Below are 19912 nucleotides of genomic sequence, written 5' to 3'. Positions count from 1 at the left end.
ATTGGACATCGACAGTTGTATTTCATACCACGTGTAATTTCAGCAACTTGACTGAATTTCTATCCTTTACGGTCGACAGGGATAGAGAAGAAAATGAAGATTACATAAATGCTAATTATATACATGGCTATAAGCAGAAGAAGGCCTATATTGCTGCACAGGCACCCACCGAAGCTTGCCTCGTCGACTTTTGGTCTATGGTCTGGCAGGAAAACGTAAAAGTGATTGTAATGGTATGTCGTGTCTGGTAATTCGACTACATATAAGTAGAAGTAGTTTCACTTGTTCATTGATAAATGCTTGTACAAACTATCTATATACGTATTTTCTTGTATCATTCACACATGTATTTCCCTCTACTCGATGACCTGCGAACACACGTAAATGCATCGTATTCGTCACCACAACCCATCACACAGGTGGCGCAACTCATGGAAGGCACCTCAGAAAAGTGCACCAGATATTGGCCTCTGAGTCAAGGCGAAGAAATAGAGCACGGCGACTTCAAAATGTATGGCATTGAATAATCCTCGTGGTCGTCTTTGACCAACATGGCAATGTCTGAGCACCTGCGCGGGTTTGCTGCGTACTACTTCTCTGTACTATATTTTCTGTTTAATGTCTTTTCGGAGTCATGGGTATGGTTCCAATCAAAGGCCGTGCTCGGTACCGCACGGATTTTCAGCCATCTCTGCCGTGTGTGCGTGTCTGGCGAGTTTTCAGTCATCTCTGTCGTATGTGTGTGTGTGTGGCGTGTTTTCAGCAATCTCTGTCATGTGCGAGTGTCTGATTCCAATGACTCAATGCGCCGCATATCCCTACCGGCTGCTTCTCCTATGTGGTGCACGGTGGAGTACTCGATGGTTGGTGTGTGGCGCCGGCAACCCAACATATACAGTACGTCGCGAGTACCATCGTGTAGGTAGCGTTGTTGCGCTTAGAGGACGACCTAAGGGCAGTGTGCTCGGAGCGTCTGTTAAGGCCTACGCCTATGCCTTCCGAGTGCTTCTACCCCCGCCTCCGGGCCTCCCACCGCTTGTTGTCCCAGTCATGGCTATTCCACACTTGCTCGCTGTAACATTAAATACTGAAGAGAGTTGCCCTTGTGGTGGTTCTTTGCCTGTATCGATGCAACACATATGCAGTTCACACAGTGCTCGAAAAACCCTAAACCAAATCTCCAAATCCTGAATTCTAACCCAATATGCCGTGTTTAACAAACAATTGGCATACTATCGGCAGAACATACGTACGGGACGACGATATTCAGGACGAATCCTACACAAGGCGATTGTTAGAAGTAGTCGATCAGGTATTGCTCGGTTCTAAGTGTGTCAGGCCCGATCCATCCCGCGTGTGTGTTGTGTATGTTCGTAGCTCCATGCGATCCCCTGTCGTCTGCATGCATATGAATATATACGTTCTTTGTGACGTTTGTGTTTGCGTTGTACGGCTATGCAGTTTCCGTATGACCACCTGAATAGGGGTTTTTTTGTTTTATTGCTCTCACCAGACTTTTGACATGACTATATGGATCTTCATTACATCTCCAAGCACCTATTCCTTGTATCAAAGTCAGATCTAGAAAATACAGTATATATGTACACTTACATGTTCGCAAAATAAAACATACGATGCTCAAATTCGATTAACATCAGACTAAGAATAACACCACCTGGATGAATGAAACTGCTGGCCTGATCTAAAACCCTAGTTGTGAGACCAACTAATTTGGAAATTACTACAGGATAGGTCTAAACACTTAAATTCCTTCATCGATTGGATTAACACAGCAATTCATAAAATCTTATTCATTGTGCTTCATATGACATGGTATTATTCAATGTGCTTTATATGACACATAATATTATTTAATGTGCTTCATATGACAAATAATCTTATTCAATGTGCTTTATATGACATATAATATTATTCAATCTGCTTCATATGTCATAAAATCTTATTCAATGTGCTTCATGTGACATATAATCTTATTCAATCTGCTTTATATGACATATGATCGTATTCAATGTGCTTCATATGTCATATAATCTTATTCAATCTGCTTCATATGACATATAATTTATTCAATGTGCTTCATATGTCATATAATCTTATTCAATATGCTTCATATGACATAATCCCATTCAATGTGCTTTGTCATATAATCTTATTCAATGTGCTTCATATGTCATATAATCTTATTCAATGTGCTTCATGTGTCATATAATCTTATTCAATGTGCTTCATATGACATAATCCCATTCAATGTGCTTTGTCATATAATCTTATTCAATATGCTTCATATGACATAATCCCATTCAATGTGCTTTGTCATATAATCTTATTCAATGTGCTTCATATGTCATATATACTTATTCAATGTGCTTCACATGTCATATAATCTTATTCAATGTGCTTCATATGTCATATAATCTTATTCAATGTGCTTCATATGACATAATCTTATTCAATGTGCTCATATGGCAGCGGGATGGAGTTACACGTACTGTGTGGCATCTGCATTACGAATCGTGGCCTGATCACGGCATTCCCGGAACGGAAGACACCATCTACACGGTGTTGAAGGATATGAACAACCTTAGGGCTACTGAAGGTACGGTCGTTTGAAGGTCTAATTCTTGGCGTATGTACGCTGATGAGCCTGAGTCTGTAAAGGCATGTAAGACAAATAGGGGGCTCTTAATCACGTATACATATTCTCAGAATGACTTGGTAGGTATGAGCTGGCAATACAAGCTGGTGCGCTGAAATCGGCATATGAATATTCCTCGCTAGTACTTCAAAGGTTACACATGCGCAGCGTATAACACAGGGACGGAGACTTGCAATATAGTATGAAGTACTCCCACGGATGGGCCCAAAAGCACGCATGTACCCATGTACTTAAGTACCTAAGTACCTATGTAGCCTTGTAACCATTTACCAATGCACCCATGTACCTAAGTGCCCGTGTATGCATGTATGTATGCACGTATCTCCGCATGCAAACGTGGTGTAGATAAGCGTTTCCTAACATCTGTACGTCCTTCTATCGACCATTCCAATTGATACATGCACATCTGTAGAGCCGACCGAATCGGCGCCTGTGGTAGTGCACTGCAGTGCGGGAGTGGGGCGTTCGGGTGTGATGATATGTCTGGACATAGCCATCAAGCAGATGGAAAACGACGGTATGGCCGACATCTACAACATTGTCTTGGACTTGCGCAAGCATCGAGCGGGTGAGTGGGTGTGTCCACGAGGACCTATGTGTGATGCGTATACGCGCGAGGATTTGCGTGTGTGAAGAGAGTGTGTGATCAGGATGTATGTATCTGTGAGTGTGTGTGTGTGATGAGGATGTATGTATCTGCGAGTGTGTGTGTGTGATGAGGATGTATGTATCTGTGAGGTGTGTGTGTGTGATGAGGATGTATGTATCTGTGAGGTGTGTGTGTGTGATGAGGATGTATGTATCTGTGAGGTGTGTGTGTGTGATGAGGATGTATGTATCTGTGAGGTGTGTGTGTGTGATCAGAATGTATGAATCTGTGAGGTGTGTGTGTGTGATGAGGATGTATGTATCTGTGAGGGGGGTGTGTGTTATCAGGATGTATGTATCTGTGAGCTGTAGTCAGGAGATCGTCTGCGGGAGAGGCATTGCCAGCACAAGGATACATGTGGGCGATGAATGTGTACACGTGAAATTTGTGAGAGAGTATGTGAGACGTGTTGTCAAGTAACACGTGAAATGTGTGTGAGAGATGTGAAAACGTGTTGTCAAGTAACACGTGAAATGTATGTGAGAGATGTGAGACTTGTTGTCAAGTAACACGTGAAATGTGAGAGAGAGATGTGACACATGCTGTCGAGTATGTGTTGGTGTAGCATTAATCCCGCCTGTACCTACCAGCCACCGCGTTGAACGAGTACGCTGACTCAACTGCATTCTAAGGTACCCGAAGGCAATAACTATGGGGGGTTGTTATATCAAAACAGCATGGTATGAGAATTTCAAGATTACATATTCATTCAATTGCTGAGTGTGACTCAGACCTGAGAACCGAGTGGCACTATTTCGCAGGCAAATGTCGCTTATTTATATACGGACACGCGTGCTTGCATTGCTACAGGTATGGTACAACGGTCAAAGCAGTACGAGTACTGCTACGAGGCCTTACTGGAGTATATCAAACGCAATGGAAGGACAGAAGCGACCTCTGCAATGGAAAGCCAATCCGTAGGGCAGGAATCAGAGGATGTGACACACACAACTAATAATAATGAGTCTAAGGACGGTGCTGGAAATGCAGACGTTGCCGTGACAGGTGGTGATGTTGTCAGCAGTGATGCAAAGGGGAAGGGCAAGATGAAGATGGAACCATGCCTGGACTAGTAGTCTGACCTCCGGCAGACCTTCCTATTAAATTATAAGCAAACGTACCACCATATCTCATAAGTTTTGCTCGAACTAGGTGTAGATTTACAACACACGGTATGTGAAGTGTAGTTTGTGGTGCGTTTACAAAGGCCTTATCTGATTTGGATCCTGCTACTACAAGTGGGTTTAGTATGACTCATCCGCGCGGCTTTGTTTAAATCTCACTTGCTGGTTGCGTACAGGCCGTGCAATGTCATAGTAGCCTTCACGCAAATATCCGAACGAATGCCACAGCATAGTAAGAAAGTTTGAAACTGAAAGTGGAGCACAGGCATCGAGTGTTTATCTGTAGGAGGCCTAGCAGAATCGTACTACACTCGAGCATACGTCTACGTCTTTCAAGTGGTCAGAGTTTTATATATATATACACAATATATATATATACATATATATATATAGTATATACATATTATATATATATATATATATATACATATACATATATAGTATAAATAAAAAATATATAATATATATATATATATAGAGGAATGATAGTAGTATCATATACGTAGTAGGATGACGCTTGTTGTAGTTATGGTTAACATACCTATTTTAAAGTATTTATATGACATTGGAGCAGACAATGGTACAGCGTATTACTTTACTGATTATATCTTATGCCATGCATGAAAATGCTTGGCATATATATGGGTATCGGATAACACACGATGTAAAAGTACTTGCACTAGTAATAATTTCTTGCTTTTATTTGAAATTGTTCTATACAATTTCTATACGTTCGTAGATCTCCATTATTTGTTTACATGATGAAGATATATCAATCCAATCCCCTATTCCCAATCCTGCCGGTTCGTTCTTAGTTTTCGAAACACATTCTGACCTTCCCAATTTCCGGTTGTACTTTTAAATACGCATTCCCAGCCTCTTGGGAAGGATGCCGTCTCAGACACTTACCAGTCCAACTTGGCACACTTACTCAACTCCATCTCAGCATCCACAGACAAAAACTTTTGCGTAGCGAGCACTGCATCAACCACAGCTGTAGGAGGCAACAACGCATACAACTCGCCATCCACCTCCTTCATATCGAACTGGTAGAGTTTGTACTGGTCCATCGTCAGACACTGCCCTGTCTCCAGATCGAATGTATTCTTGTGCAGAGGACATGCCACCTTCATCTTGCTGTTGCTATCCCCCACCATTCCGCTGGATAGAACAAACGCATTTGTATGCGGGCACATATTCTGGGTCGCATACCAGGCCACCTGCTCTATACCATTCCAGTTGCGCGCCGTGTGGAACACAGCCAGTTGAGTCGCACCATACAAGATCGACCCCCCGCTATTCGGTGCGTATTGCTTGGCTTCTCCAACGGGAATCCACTCCATCTTCGTCTTCTCATATTCCAGCAGTGCTCGCTCAGCGCCACTCGGGCTCGAGGGAGGCGTAGGCAACATCACCGGTCGGATCTGATCTCTGGTAGACTCCAGTGTGATCATATCCTGCTTGGCAGTGGTGTTGCGGAACTGGTCGAAGTAGGCCCATCTCTCGGGGTTATCGACCACCTTCTTCCACTCACATACATACGTGTCAATCAACAGAGCCATGTGGGCGTCCAGTGTCTCGGCCAGGCCTAAGGCATCATCGATGACAACACGCTTAAGCTGCTCAACTCCTCCCTCCAACTTCGTCAGCCACTTCGCAGTGCGCTCCAGGCGATCGGCCGTGTGGATGTAGTACATCAGATATCGATCGATGTACTTGATCACGAGCTCCTCACTGATATCTGAGGCAAACAGCTGCGCATGCCTGGGTGTAGTACCACCGTTGCCTCCTACATATAAGTTATACCCCGTCTCGGTAGCGATCAGCCCAAAGTCCTTGCTCTGTGCCTCCGCACACTCGCGCACACATCCCGACACACCGCCCTTGAGCTTGTGAGGTGACCGTATGCCGCGGTACCTTTCTTCCAGCATGATTGCCAGGCCCACTGCATCTCCTCGGCCGTATCTGCACCAGGCGCTACCAACACAACTTTTCACTGTGCGCAACGCCTTTCCATACGCATGCCCGGATTCAAACCCAGCATCAACCAGATCCTTCCATATGTGCGGTAGCTGCCAGGCCATAGCGCCCAGCAGATCGATTCGCTGTCCACCGGTGAGCTTGGTGTATAGACCGTACTTCTTGCCGACATCACCGATCACTACGAGCTTCTCCGGAGTGATTTCTCCCCCTGGAATGCGGGGGATTACAGAGTACGTGCCGTTCTTCTGCAAGTTGGCCAGGAAACGATCGTTGGAATCTTGCAGTGTAAACAGTTCTCCGTCAAGGATGTGCGAGTTGTAGAGCGAGGCAAGGATGGATGCTACAGTTGGTTTACAGATCTCGCATCCGAAGCCGGTGCCATGGTCCTTAAGGACAGCAGTAAAAGTGCAGTACTCCTTGATACGTATCATATCGAACATCTCCTTTCGCGTATACGCAAAATGCTCACACAGAGAATTGTCGACTGTGGCGCCCATTTTCTTCATCTCAAAGTCCAGTATATCTTTCACCATGGGCACACATCCACCACAGCCCGTTCCCGCACTTGAGCATGTTTTCACATCCTTCAGACACGTCAAGCCTTGCTCATGTATAGCCTTTTTGATGTCTCCTTTTGTTACATCATTGCACGAGCACACCTGTGCATCATCTGGAAGATCGTCTTCTGTCACCGTGCCTGCTCCACTACTGGCTGCTTTTCCCAGCAGGTATACACTGGGCGAGTCCTTCAATGGCTTGGCAGACTGGGAGGTCAAAAGCAGTTTGGAGTAATCCGAGGCATCCCCCACCATCATACCGCCCACAATATGTTTCGCATCGGCCGTGAAAATCAATTTCCTATACACTCCTTCAGCGGGATTGTCATATACGAGAGGCATGAATTCCTTGGAGTCCTTGGGAGGCATGTAATTTCCGAAGGAGGCCACGTCCACTCCCATTAACTTCAGCTTTGTCGACATATCACCACTCTCGAATATGCGTACATCAGAACTATCAGTCAAACGATGCGCAAGCACATCGGCCATAGCATATCCCGGGTTAACAAGCCCGTACACACGCCCCTGGTGGATAACGCACTCTCCAATGCCGTAGACATCCTCCACGTTCGTTGCGAGGTTATCGTCGACCAAAATGCCACCTCGTTCATGCACATTTACACCAGAAGCCTTTGCCACCTCATCGCGCGGTCGGATGCCACAGGCAAAGACAACGACCTCAATCCCCTTTACGGTTCCGTCTTCGAACCGGATACCAGTTACGCGGCCATTATCGCCCATAATACCACACTTTGCATTCACATGAACGCGTATACCCAATTCTTCGACCTTATTCTTCAGCAGAGTAGCCCCAGGTTCATCGAGCTGTCGACGCATCAGCCATGGGTTTATCTCCAAGATGCATACTTCCAGGCCTTCATCGCGTAAAGCTTTGGCTGCCTCGAGACCTAATAACCCACCGCCGAACACAGCCGCGGCCTTTGGTTTTGGGCGAGGTACATCTGTAGGCGGTGTATCATGAATATATGACAGCATGTTATCCAAATCTGTCAAGGTACGATATACGTACACGCCTTCGTAGTCATGCCCGGGAACAGGAGGTAAGAACGCAAAGCTACCAGTGGCTAAAACAACATAGTCATATTTAATGTTAGGAACTTTACTGTCCTTTGTGATAAGTTCCTTCTTTGCGTGGTCAATAGACTCAACTTGCACGTCCACCATCACATCCACCTCGTTGGTAGCGTACCAGTCATCAGCGGCGAGATATAGGTTCTCGGCTGTTTTGTGTTCAAAATACTCGGTTAGGAGCATGCGGTTATAGTGCCTTCTCGATTCCTCACCGACGCAAGTGATCTTAAATTTTTTGTCCGTGTCGTACTTGCGGAGTTTCTCGCAGAAACGCTGCCCCACCATCCCGTTGCCGATCACCACCACGTGCTTTCTCATAGCCACAGTCATTTTCGTGTGCATACGATGTTACTGACCTTTAGCAGAACTATATGGAAGAGGTAGCTTTGTAACTGCAAACCATATGTGTTTGAAACACCTGTACGTCTCAACGCTTATATAAAAATCAAACGAATGGTGCATACTCAAAAATATAGAGAATACGGAGTTCTTGATCCACGAATTCAGAAAGGGGATGCATAGCCTGACTAGCCTCGATTTTTTTAAAAGAAAAGGGGGTCAAAGAATATGAGTAAAAATAGGGGTGATCAAAATAAATATGTCGTATGTCCCAAATTTGGATTGATATCAGATTCAAAATAAATACCAAAGTGTATCGATGTGATTCTTTATTGTGATCTCACGATCTGATCCGTATACACTATACAGGCGGGCGGGCACGCCTGACGCCGGGCAGCGGCGGCCATTTATTAAAAGCTGTTTGCCGCAGCTCTGCCTGTTTGTCTGTATGTATTTATGTAGGGCTGTAGCCGGTAGGCCCGCTCTCATTTTTTTAGAGAGACAGGCAGAGATTCTTGGGGGTTATTTTTTGGTTATTAGGGCTTTGGGCTCATGGGGTGGGGGTTGGGGGGGATTGTCTAAATATGAATATCTGGTGACGTAGTCGTGAAGTGTGTGAAATTTGAGCCACAGGTCAGTTATCAGTATTTTCATCACACAATTTTGCTTTGGAAAAATAAATAAGACAATCCATCCAATTTTGTCTGACAACTGACAAGAGAGAGCGTGGGCCATAAATGACGAATCCGGAATCTCACCAATTCTGAATTCGCAAGTGTCAGTCAGTGTACACTGTGCTGTGTGTGAGGCTGTTAGCTACCACGCGGATGCAGCCTCTGCGGCATCTGCGAGTAATATGAAGGGGGTGTCGGGGTGGTATGGTGCAATCGCGTATAGATCACCCCCTATATGACCCCGACTTTGGGTGAGCATGGAACACGAACCAGTGATCCGATTTGAACGTTAGATAGCGGAATTGCTTAGAATAATTAGGACAAGTAAAAATTTGGCCGCTTATACCAGATGACCCTTCCAGTCCGAAATATAGACTTTTGAGGGCATAAATCGACATGCCGCATCGTTTACAAGATCGTTCGAAGTGTCAGAACCATCAGAAGTTGAAAATTTCATATAGAAAAGACCGTTTTTGATCACAATTTTTCACACCTGAGCCACTATGGACCACAGTACACAAAGTTACACACATAAGTACGGCAAGTATATCCATTAAGACACAACATATTGAATCAGCGGGAGCGATCCAAACACTTGACTGGTGGACGTGGGTCTAGGTATGCTCTGCGTGACGCGCATAGCCGATTCACGTCAAACATCAGTTTGTATCATCCATCTTTTAAACAACTGCTTGTGTTTTTGTTTTTCAAGTGTAATATTATTTTCTAAAGAGCACCATACACCTGTTTCATAGACATGTGGCCGAGCTGACACTGCAACATTGGCCGCCCAGTTTTCAATTTTGGCTGCCAAGTTCTGGATTTTGGCCGCCAAGTTCTGAACTTTGGTCATAGCATTTAAGACACCCATCACAAAAAAATTGGCCGATTTTTTTTTTGATGGCTACGGCTTCTTTAGCTCACTGCCGATCCCGCTGGACAAATCTTTTGTTATTCCAATTATTTCGCATAAGAAATGATAATTTGAAAAATACTTTTAGAGGGTGAACTATACGCGATTCTACCATACATAGTATTTATTTTAAAATATATAAATATGAGTCTCCGCTTGAGAGTAAATTGACTCGGAAGAGTCCTTGGCCCTGACAGCCAATAGCCCAAGACATGGACTAAATTTATTTATTTTATAATAGTGAGATTCCCATCACTGACGGGAATCTCACTATTTCTTTAAAAAATATTTTGGCCAAATTTTTGAAAATCCTACGATTCGTAGGATTTCTCGGTACTTGTGATATATTTCCGTATTAATTTTTATTTTTCAACACGAATATTCATAGCCTTCTACAATCTACATAGCCTTCTAAAAGAGTAATAAAGACATTAAACAAATAATTTTTTTTTGGTGTTGAAAGCAGAAACTGTATACATAGCAAACCAAAAAAGTAAGGCATCGTCTCTAAATTACGAATGCAGAGTATTTCCTCGTCTGTCTGCTGACTATGACGAGTTTCAATTTGCTGTGAACTACGAGTACTTCAATTTCAGACCCCGTATGACTGCGTCTGTCCGTTATGGCGAATCCATCATCCTACTGATATGAAAATTGAACATTCCAGTGCTGTACCGAGTAATGACGTGGAAGATCAAGACAAAATCAAAAACATGGGTTTTTTTAAATACTTTTTTAGCCACTTGCTGATTCACTGATTCAGCCTGATCGACAGGTCCCATTCAGAGGAAACAGGAAAGTCACATAGCCTTGTTTAATTCAGAAGGCTATGAAAGTCGTGTGAATTCTTCAACTTGATCAGATGTTATATTTATTGAGGATTTCCATTTCAGATTTCTTCGAGCATTGTATTTAATATGTCTTAAATGATTATATCAATATGCGGCCAGAGTGACAATCTATTCTATGACAAAATGGTAAACTATTTATATAAGCAAATAAATATATTTGAACTTTGACTTACAAACCTATCGCTATAAGGTCGCGTGACAAGATTATTGAGACACCATTTGCTATTCATCATTTTGTTTCAGTATGGTGTTGCAATCTGAGATCGGTTTTGGCAGAGATGCAAAACCCTCCCTGGATATTTCCAATCCTGATGCATGGGTTGAAAGAAGGCCAGAGCTCGTCAAGCTAACTGGTGTCACGCCATTCAATTGTGAAGCTCCTTTGCAGTTGTTAATGGCCGACGGAGAAATTACTTCCTGTGGCTTGCACTACGTGCGAAATCATGGTAATGTACCAAAGATTACTTGGGAATCGCACACGCTTACGGTCTACGAAGAGCTCGACGCGTCTTATTCTGCGCCTGGGAGCTATAATGAATCCGTAAAATACTCAATGGATGACCTCGTAAATCTACCGGTACAGCGATCTATTCCTGTTCTTTTAGTATGCGCAGGGAACCGTAGAAAAGAACAGAACATGAAACGAGCCACCATTGGGTTCAATTGGGGTTCTGCAGGCTGTAGTACATCGATGTGGACGGGTGTTCCACTATGGGCGCTTCTGGAGTTGAGTGGATATTCATTGGATCAAAACAAGTCAAAGATGTCTTCAAGTGATATGCGGAAACATTACGTCTGGTTTGAGGGTGTCGAAAAAATCGGCAATAAAGGTATTTACGGCACAAGTGTACCTCTGATGGCGGCCTTAGACAGAACTCAAGATATGATGGTAGCTTACGCAATGAATGATGAGCGCTTACCTCCGGACCACGGCTACCCTCTACGAGTTATTCTACCAGGATACATCGGCGGCCGTATGGTTAAATGGCTATGTGCTATCCGTATAAAGTCATACGAATCTGACAATTACTGGCACGTGAATGACAACCGTGTGCTACCTACTGAGGTCTTAAGCCGAGAGATTGCAGAGCAAGGTGGCTGGTGGAAGAAGCCAGAGTATGTGATCAATCACCTCAACATCCAGTCTGTCATTACAAAACCTGCACACGCAGAGGAACTGCCAGTACCGGATGCCGATTCGACTGAAACGTATCTAGTGCAAGGCTACGCGTATACAGGAGGAGGCAAACGACTCATCCGCGTCGAGCTCTCTATCGATCATGGGGAAACTTGGCTGCTTGCTGAACTCCATCACTCAGACAAGACTGGGCCTACAGAATACGGGAAACAATGGTGTTGGATATTCTGGAGTTGTCCAGTGCTTATTAGTGAGCTAATTAGTAAAGGACTATCAGCTACTGAAGTACAGTTCTGCGTGCGTGCGTGGGATGATTCTATGAATACACAACCGAAGTACATGACTTGGAACCTCATGGGGATGATGAATAATCCGTGGCATCGTGTTTTCGGCAAAATCGATTTTAGCGAAGAGAAATATGTGTTTCAACACCCAACAAACCATACATTCACGGAGGCGGACAAACAAGTCATTCGTGGATGGATGGACACAAAATTTGATCTACCGTGGATGAATCCTACAAACTCTACAAAACTCCCTTCTCGGAAGGAGGTCAACCCAGTTTTGAAGCAACCCCTGACTGCTAAGGCAGCTGATCGTGTCTATACTATGGCGGAGGTTGCAAAACACAATCGAAAGGAAGATTGTTGGATTATCGTAGAGGGATTTATTTACGACTGTTCCCGATTTATGGATCACCATCCTGGTGGCGCGACAGCAATAATGGTACACGCAGGTAAAGATTGCACCGACGAGTTCCATGATATTCACTCCAGTGCATCCTCATACCAACAATTATTTACTTTTTGTGTGGGTAAGGTGGCGATGGATATTGCAACCATTCAACATTTGCCATACGAAGATACAGTCGGCGCCAGAACGCCAGTAAAGCTTGATGTTGCGCGATGGCAGGTAGTAGTTGTGGGGAATGGTATGGTGGGGCAGCGCTTTTGCGAAAAGTTGCGCAAGAACGATCCTGAAGGTAACTATCAGATAATTTGTGTTGGTGAGGAGTCTAGGCGACACTACAACCGTATGCGATTGACAGAGTACTTCGATAATCGGGATGAAGGAGTTCTTTACCTAGCAGATGAGAGCTGGTATACAGATGAGGGTGTTACGGTGAAACTAAACCAAAGGGTAGATATGATTGATATTGAGAAGAAGCAAGTGACTATGGAGAATGCAGACTGCCCACCCATTTCCTATGATTATCTCGTCATGGCGACAGGCAGCTACGCTTTCCTACCCCCTGTACCAGGACATAAACAACGCGGTGTATTCGTGTATCGGACCTTGACAGATCTAGACGAAATGCTGATGTACGTGGAGGATAATATGAAATGTGAGAACGAGGCTGAAGTCGATTCGGGTACAAGTTGTAGTTCGTCACCAATACCTACATCGATCCGGTCAGTGCAGGTAGCAGCGGTAGTTGGAGGTGGTCTGTTGGGGCTAGAAGCTGCGAAGGCATTGCTGGATCAAGGTCTGACTGTATATGTGGTTGAAAGGTCCTCACGGCTAATGAACCGGCAATTAGATCAGGATGGTGCGAAGATTCTGCAAAAGAAAGTCGAAGCACTAGGTGTGAGATGTATTACTGGCAAGCGATGTAAGGAGATACTGGGTGACAAAGATGAAAGGGTCACGGGACTTGACTTTGGAGAAGGTGATGATGTGCTCGATGTGCAGATGGTAGTATTTGCCACGGGCGTGCGGCCTCGTACAGATTTGGCTCAGAAATCAGGGATTGCCATTGAGGAAGCACACAAGGGAGGCGGTATCATCGTAGATGATAACTTGGCGACGGATGTGCCCGGTGTATACGCGATAGGCGAATGTGTCAATCATATGGGTAAACTATACGGTCTGGTGGCACCAGGTTATCACATGGCTGAAGTTTTAGCCTGGAGAATGATTCATCGTAACGCAGAAATACTCTTGGATAAGCCCAGCGACGACCGAGTATTTACAGGCAGTGACATGTCGACACGATTGAAACTGTTGGGGGTTGACGTGGCTGTTTTTGGAGACTTCTGCCCCGATATTGAAGCCGTGGGAGTTGTTCCATTGGTTTACAAGAATCCAATGGAGGGTGTTTACAGAAAACTATACTTTACTAGCGACGGTAAGCACCTCACTGGAGGCATACTAGTCGGCGATGCTAGCGACTATTCGCAGCTTCTTTTGTTGGTTCAATCAAAATCCCTTTTACAGATATCACCTGGTGAAGTACTCGTAGGAAAAAAGGGCGATAGCGAGGATATGCCCCTTGCAGACGATGCACTTGTGTGTTTCTGTAACAACGTAACCAAAGGTGAGATTGTAGAAGCGATTACTGAGGAAAATATATGTGATCTCGAGGATCTTAAAGCTTGTACTAAAGCCGGGACTGGTTGTGGCGGATGCGTCCCCACCGTGAAAACCCTTCTTTCCCGATTAATGACGATTTGAATTTGTAATATTAGCAGGATTTGGTCAATTAGAACTGGAACTCTGTGCAAAGAAAAATATTTGAATAAAGATTGTTGTAGAATTTAAATAGATGAAGCTTGAAGAGGACCAAATCCAAGCAACCAAATGGAAAAACTCTTTTTCACTTAGCATACTCATTTGTATCTTTTAAACAACAGTTCAATTAACATATATACAGTCACACACAATGACAATATACTGTTAGTACAAATTCGTAAGGCGCACACCTATAATATACATATATATACGCATACATATATATATATATATTATATATATATATACATACATATATATATATATATATATTATATATTATATATATGAGACTACTGTGCAATTTATAAAGAATATAATGGCTGCTTTTAAGATTAAAAGATGAGAGTGCTTCAATCAATAAAACTGTTGTAGTCTCTCATGTACTGATGGGCAAGCAAAAGTGGTGACAAGGCCGAGGTCAACGACCTACCTTGATCAATACGTATATGTGGTGTAGCCGTTCCACAGTAGACGATATACCTATCATTTATAGAAGATGAGTCCCACAATTAACCAGAACGGTTGGCTGGACAACTTCACGAGTGACTCAAAATCGATTCCATTCTTGCCATTTGTATTTGTTCACTTACGGTCTGACGAGATAACTGTCTAGTTTACTATTAGTCTGCCGGTGAAAGAAGATAAATCATACACAGTCAGCTAGTTTTGATGCGATTCTTCTGTGCGCACTTGTTTCAATATATTGTAGAACTTTGTGTGCTGCGATTGATGACCGACAGTTTACGAATCGAAAGCGAGAAGCCCTACATTGAGATACGCTATCGTCACTTTGGTAGTAACTATAGTCCCGAGGTATACCGTCACCTCTTTACAGTAATCGATGGAAAGTGAAAAGTATGTTTCTGAATACAAACCCAATATTGGAGATAGACTGTAAATATGATGCATGTTATAGAGCTCGAACGGGGAGATATTAGTGGAATCGCGGAATGTGAACCGTGAAGAATAGATCTCGCTGGAGTAAACCTGGTAAATATTTTAATTTTGAATACTCTAGTTCTCTTTCACTCTCTCGCTCGCTTCTGGAAGAGAGCGGGTGTATATTTCAAATACCACAGTGTCCACTCTCCACCTCCCAGAGAGAGGTGGCCAGCCGATCAGGTGGGTGACGAGTTCAAACCTTCTGTGTGATGAGGCGGTGACTCGGTGATATGTATCAATGCGTTGATATAGCCCTTTAAGAATACAGGGACAGTAGACTGTTTTTCTTCTAGAAGGCTATTTATGAGTGGACTTGATATATTTTATAGTTACTTTTGTGTGTAAAATCGAAAATAGACTAAAATATAGTATACGCGAAAAAACAGAGCTTGCGGAGGAACCGTTCTTTTTCTATTCTAGATTAGGAATAGCCTTCTGTTTCAATTTTATGTTTTATTTAGTACTAGTAGGCTATGTTTATTTACTATCAAGCGGTATTCAAATAAATGGATCATTTTAATACGTATTACAATATTTCATTTTCAAGGGGCTTTTTTATACAAAAAAACATCGGGTGATTAAAAAAAGAATTTCATACATTTTGTTTTTGGTTTTTGTTAAATAAAAAAATAAGGTAAGGACAGTCTGGTACAAATTCATATTTACATATTTAGCCTAATAGCCTTGTGTAATTTTATACCTTCTAAATTTAGTAAATACATAAATCTAAAATTTAAATCAGACACCAGACACTAGATAAGTATTTATTACTAAATATTTAGACAGCTCCCTGTTTCTTTTGATTTTTCAGGGGTCTAAATATTTTAAAATGATATTTGAGTTTCTGTCTTAGAATTTTTGGCGGGGATTGTATCTGAAGTCTGACGAGAATATCAGAATAACGCCTGTCGGCTAAATAATTTTAGTGTCTACAGTCCACAACTCTACACTCTACACTCTACACTCTACAGTCTAAATCCACTCTACGACTGACGCCTGACACTCTGACAGTGACAGGCTGACCGGCTGACAGCAGCCAGAATAATTTGAAATTTGAAATTTGACCCCATCTTTTTCTTTTATTACTGTTTTTGTTTTTGAAATAACATATACAAAATTCGTTGTTATTTTATATATATATATAAATATTTATTCACAGAAATTTATTCAAAATTGTCAGCAAAAATTCAGAGCTATTTATTTACTCTGAGCGTAACTGAGTCTTAAGATGTCGCAATATCACTATCTGATGTTTAAACAGTTCAATCAAATTTATACTTTGTGTCCGCCTGTATTTCACGCATCTTGTCAATTGATATTTGCCATCAATATTATCAGGTGATTTACTCCCTGATTGGCATGCAGCAATCAGGACTGCAAGAAGAAGGCAAAAATGCAAAAGGCAAAAGCGCAAAAGCAAAAACTTGACTATCAAGTAATGATTGCAGCCTATACTCTTACAGGAACCCCGAAAACGGTCCAACACAACTGGAGTCTGGAGAGAAGTGAGCAGTTGAGCACTGAGGTCTGAGGCCTGAGCGGAAAACTCAAAAACAATGTAAATACTAAACTAAATATCACCTGCGTATGTAGTTCCAACCGCAAGTCTTCGTCGTTTTCATAATAATTCCACCCCCATATCAGATGCTTTCTGTAAAAGATTTTGAAGGTCAACCATTTCACGAGTCTGACAGCGTCTTGAATATTGGAAGTATTCATGTTCCGGGCAGTTCGCGCACAATTGGGTCGCATAAATCCAGTGTGAGACATAGAGTACGACACTGTCTGAACTTCGTTAGCCAGTATGCCAGTATCCGACCGCAATGTATTTTTGAATTTCACGTGCCTCGGCAAGTTTTAACATACAAGGGATTTTATTTGCAACGATTTAGTACGTTTCGTGCTCGTACCCGAGCTGTTTGGCTATCCGTAATCACTATATCCGATGACAACTATTTCACTGCATCTGGTATTGTTTTATTTGTGTTAATAGGACAAATGGATTTTTTATAATTTAAATCCTTTTATGGCATTGTCGATGAATATTTGAGGCCCATGGAATATTTTTCATATGTACCCATTAAAAAAATAGGAAAAGCCGAGCTGTTATGATCGAAATGTACAATGCCTCCCAAAAGCATGGACTCGGACTGATTACAGCAGCTGTGACCAATTCTATCCACCACCATATACTCATACATCTATAGCATATTGACGTATACTAGTAAGCTCGATTATAAAACCAAGCACATTGTTTTGTACATAGCCACAATTCGGTGGAACGCTGGAAAGTTACCCGTTGTCAATTGTCAAGCACTTACTCGATAGCTAAGGATACTTTTAACATCATGAAATCCAAACATGAAGCCTCGTCTGCTGAAAAAATAGATACCGATGACATAAATCCGGCAACTTGTATCGATTTACAGAGTGGTAGCCAAGATGGTGGCATCGTTCCCACCCCTCTAGCTGACTCTAAAAAGAAGGGCGAGAATGCCAGCAACATTCCAGTTGCCGTCGATGTTGAGGCGTCAACGTACTCGAATATGCCCGTAGATCTTAATGAGCCCCTTCCTATGGTTAAAATTTCTAAAAACTATCATCTGCCGGTGGATCCACAACAAGAAGACCGTGCCACGAAAATTGTATTATACACAGCCAAGAGGCCCCACATGAGAGCGTTCCATTTTGCATGGTTCTCTTTCTTTTGCGCATTCTTGGGGTGGTTCTCGCTTCCTCCGTTGTTCCCCACTATCAAGAAAGAGCTGAATATCAGCTCTCAAGATATCACCACGTCCAATATTTTGGCCGTTTCCAGCACCATGGTCGCGAGAGTTTTGATAGGGCCGATCTGCGACAAGTTCGGACCCCGCCGGGTCCAGTTTGGTCTGCTAACCACTGGATGTGTCACAGTCATGGGAGCGATGGCTGTGAACAATATTATAGGACTATGCGTTGCTCGCTTTTTCATCGGATTCATAGGCTGCGCATTTGTTTGTACACAGTTATGGACGTCTAACATGTTTACTAAAGAGATTGTGGGTACAGCGAACGCACTAAGTGGAGGTTGGGGTAATCTCGGTGGCGGGGCTGCCTTCTTAATCATGCCAGCCATGTTCAATCTCATTACCATCAATGGCACCGTATCGGATAATCTTGGATGGCGTCTGGCACTTCTTTTGCCCGCACTTCTGATGTTGCTTGTCGGCATCCTGCTATTCTTCTTTACGGATGATACCCCTCGTGGCGATGTTGATATTAAACATAAGAAGGACGACGATGTCGAATGTGAACCTGATGATAATGCAGCTGATGGCGATGGAACCACCTTAGGAGGCGCGCTTGAAGAGGTTCCACTCGGTGGCGGAGCTCTGTTAAAAATAGCGCTTTCAAATCCCACAACGTACATTTTGCTTTTGCAGTACGCGTGCTCGTTTGGGGTAGAACTGACTGTCAACAACGTCATTGGCTCATACTTTTACGAAGATTTTAAAAAGGAAGATTGCGTGGAGACGTATGAGGACGAATGTGCTTTGCTGACACAAAGCACCTCCGGAATGATAGCATCTTTGTTCGGCTTGATGAATCTGTTTGCTCGGGCTTTGGGAGGGTGGGTGTCTGACAAAGCAATGGCGCGTGTGGGAATGAAAGGACGCATCGGGGTTCTCTTCATTACCGTCTTATGTGCTGGCACCGTGCTGGTCTGTTTTTCGTTTATCAGAAGTATTCCATTTGCGACGGTTGTTCTAGTCGTCTTCTCCATTTTTGTACAATCCGCAGAAGGAGCCACCTTTGCCATTGTACCCTACGTTATGCCCAAGTATACTGGTACGATCGCCGGTGTAGTGGGTGCTGGAGGGAACTTCGGTGCCATTTGCTGGGGATTCTTATTCAGAGGAATTCCAGATCGAACCGAGGCGATGCTATATCTCGGCTGCATCTGCGCTGGATTTTCTTTCCTGTGCCTCTTTATCCGCGTGAAACCCATTGTACACGGTTCTTCGCAGTGAGCTTCCCCGCGTGCGCCCGAAGTTCAAATAAAGAATCATTTGGAATCCGAAATACACACTATTTGACGGTGAGAAAATATCAATGCCTTTAGGACGGGAGACAAGACATTTAATAAATACATAAGTTCTGGAGTACATTCTGAAGGCATTTCTTGTTTAATAAGGGGTAATTCTGATTCGTGCATATTATTTCGATCACCCTTAGGGGGTTGACTTTGAATCACGTCTTCATATCTGATATAGAATATGGACCATGTCTTCAGATGGAATTCAAACACAAATTCGACATGTGTCCCGCCTTATGACTGTACAACACAGTGGTTCCAAACTTGCAAACCAGCGGTGAACTATCGCAAGTGCAGTGAACCTACACAGAAGGCAAAACTACAGCAATACAATGTCGATACACACCTACCCATGAATACACCTATTGATAGCGAGAAATTGTC

At 43.2% G+C, this 19912-nt stretch overlaps 4 protein-coding genes across 4 annotated transcripts in view; 3 read left to right on the top strand and 1 right to left on the bottom strand.

The window, feature by feature from the left end:
- SARC_08919 (hypothetical protein) overlaps positions 1-4451 on the top strand; it is a 6747-nt gene extending 2296 nt beyond the window's left edge. The window contains exons 4-9 of the mRNA XM_014297088.1: positions 80-233; positions 420-511; positions 1243-1312; positions 2491-2617; positions 3090-3245; positions 4137-4451. Coding sequence (XP_014152563.1) covers positions 80-233; positions 420-511; positions 1243-1312; positions 2491-2617; positions 3090-3245; positions 4137-4399 — 862 coding nt within the window. The 3' untranslated portion in view covers positions 4400-4451. The remainder of the gene's footprint in view (positions 1-79; positions 234-419; positions 512-1242; positions 1313-2490; positions 2618-3089; positions 3246-4136) is intronic.
- Positions 4452-5355: 904 nt separating this feature from the next.
- SARC_08918 (hypothetical protein) lies at positions 5356-8412 on the bottom strand (the record flags this gene model as incomplete). Its single annotated transcript, XM_014297087.1, has 1 exon — positions 5356-8412. One exon carries the CDS (start codon positions 8410-8412, stop codon positions 5356-5358), a length of 3057 nt encoding a protein of 1018 aa, XP_014152562.1.
- Positions 8413-11103: 2691 nt separating this feature from the next.
- On the top strand, positions 11104-14451 carry SARC_08917 (hypothetical protein; the record flags this gene model as incomplete). Its single annotated transcript, XM_014297086.1, has 1 exon — positions 11104-14451. The coding sequence occupies one exon, from the start codon at positions 11104-11106 to the stop codon at positions 14449-14451; it is 3348 nt and encodes a 1115-aa protein (XP_014152561.1).
- Positions 14452-17801: 3350 nt separating this feature from the next.
- Positions 17802-19463, top strand: SARC_08916 (hypothetical protein; the record flags this gene model as incomplete). The annotated part of the gene is made up of 1 exon (XM_014297085.1): positions 17802-19463. One exon carries the CDS (start codon positions 17802-17804, stop codon positions 19461-19463), a length of 1662 nt encoding a protein of 553 aa, XP_014152560.1.
- Positions 19464-19912: the final 449 nt, after the last annotated feature.

This window comes from Sphaeroforma arctica (assembly GCF_001186125.1).
Source record: "Sphaeroforma arctica JP610 unplaced genomic scaffold supercont1.851, whole genome shotgun sequence".
Taxonomy (NCBI): domain Eukaryota; class Ichthyosporea; order Ichthyophonida; genus Sphaeroforma; species Sphaeroforma arctica.
This window is presented reverse-complemented; position numbering and strand designations above follow the sequence as displayed.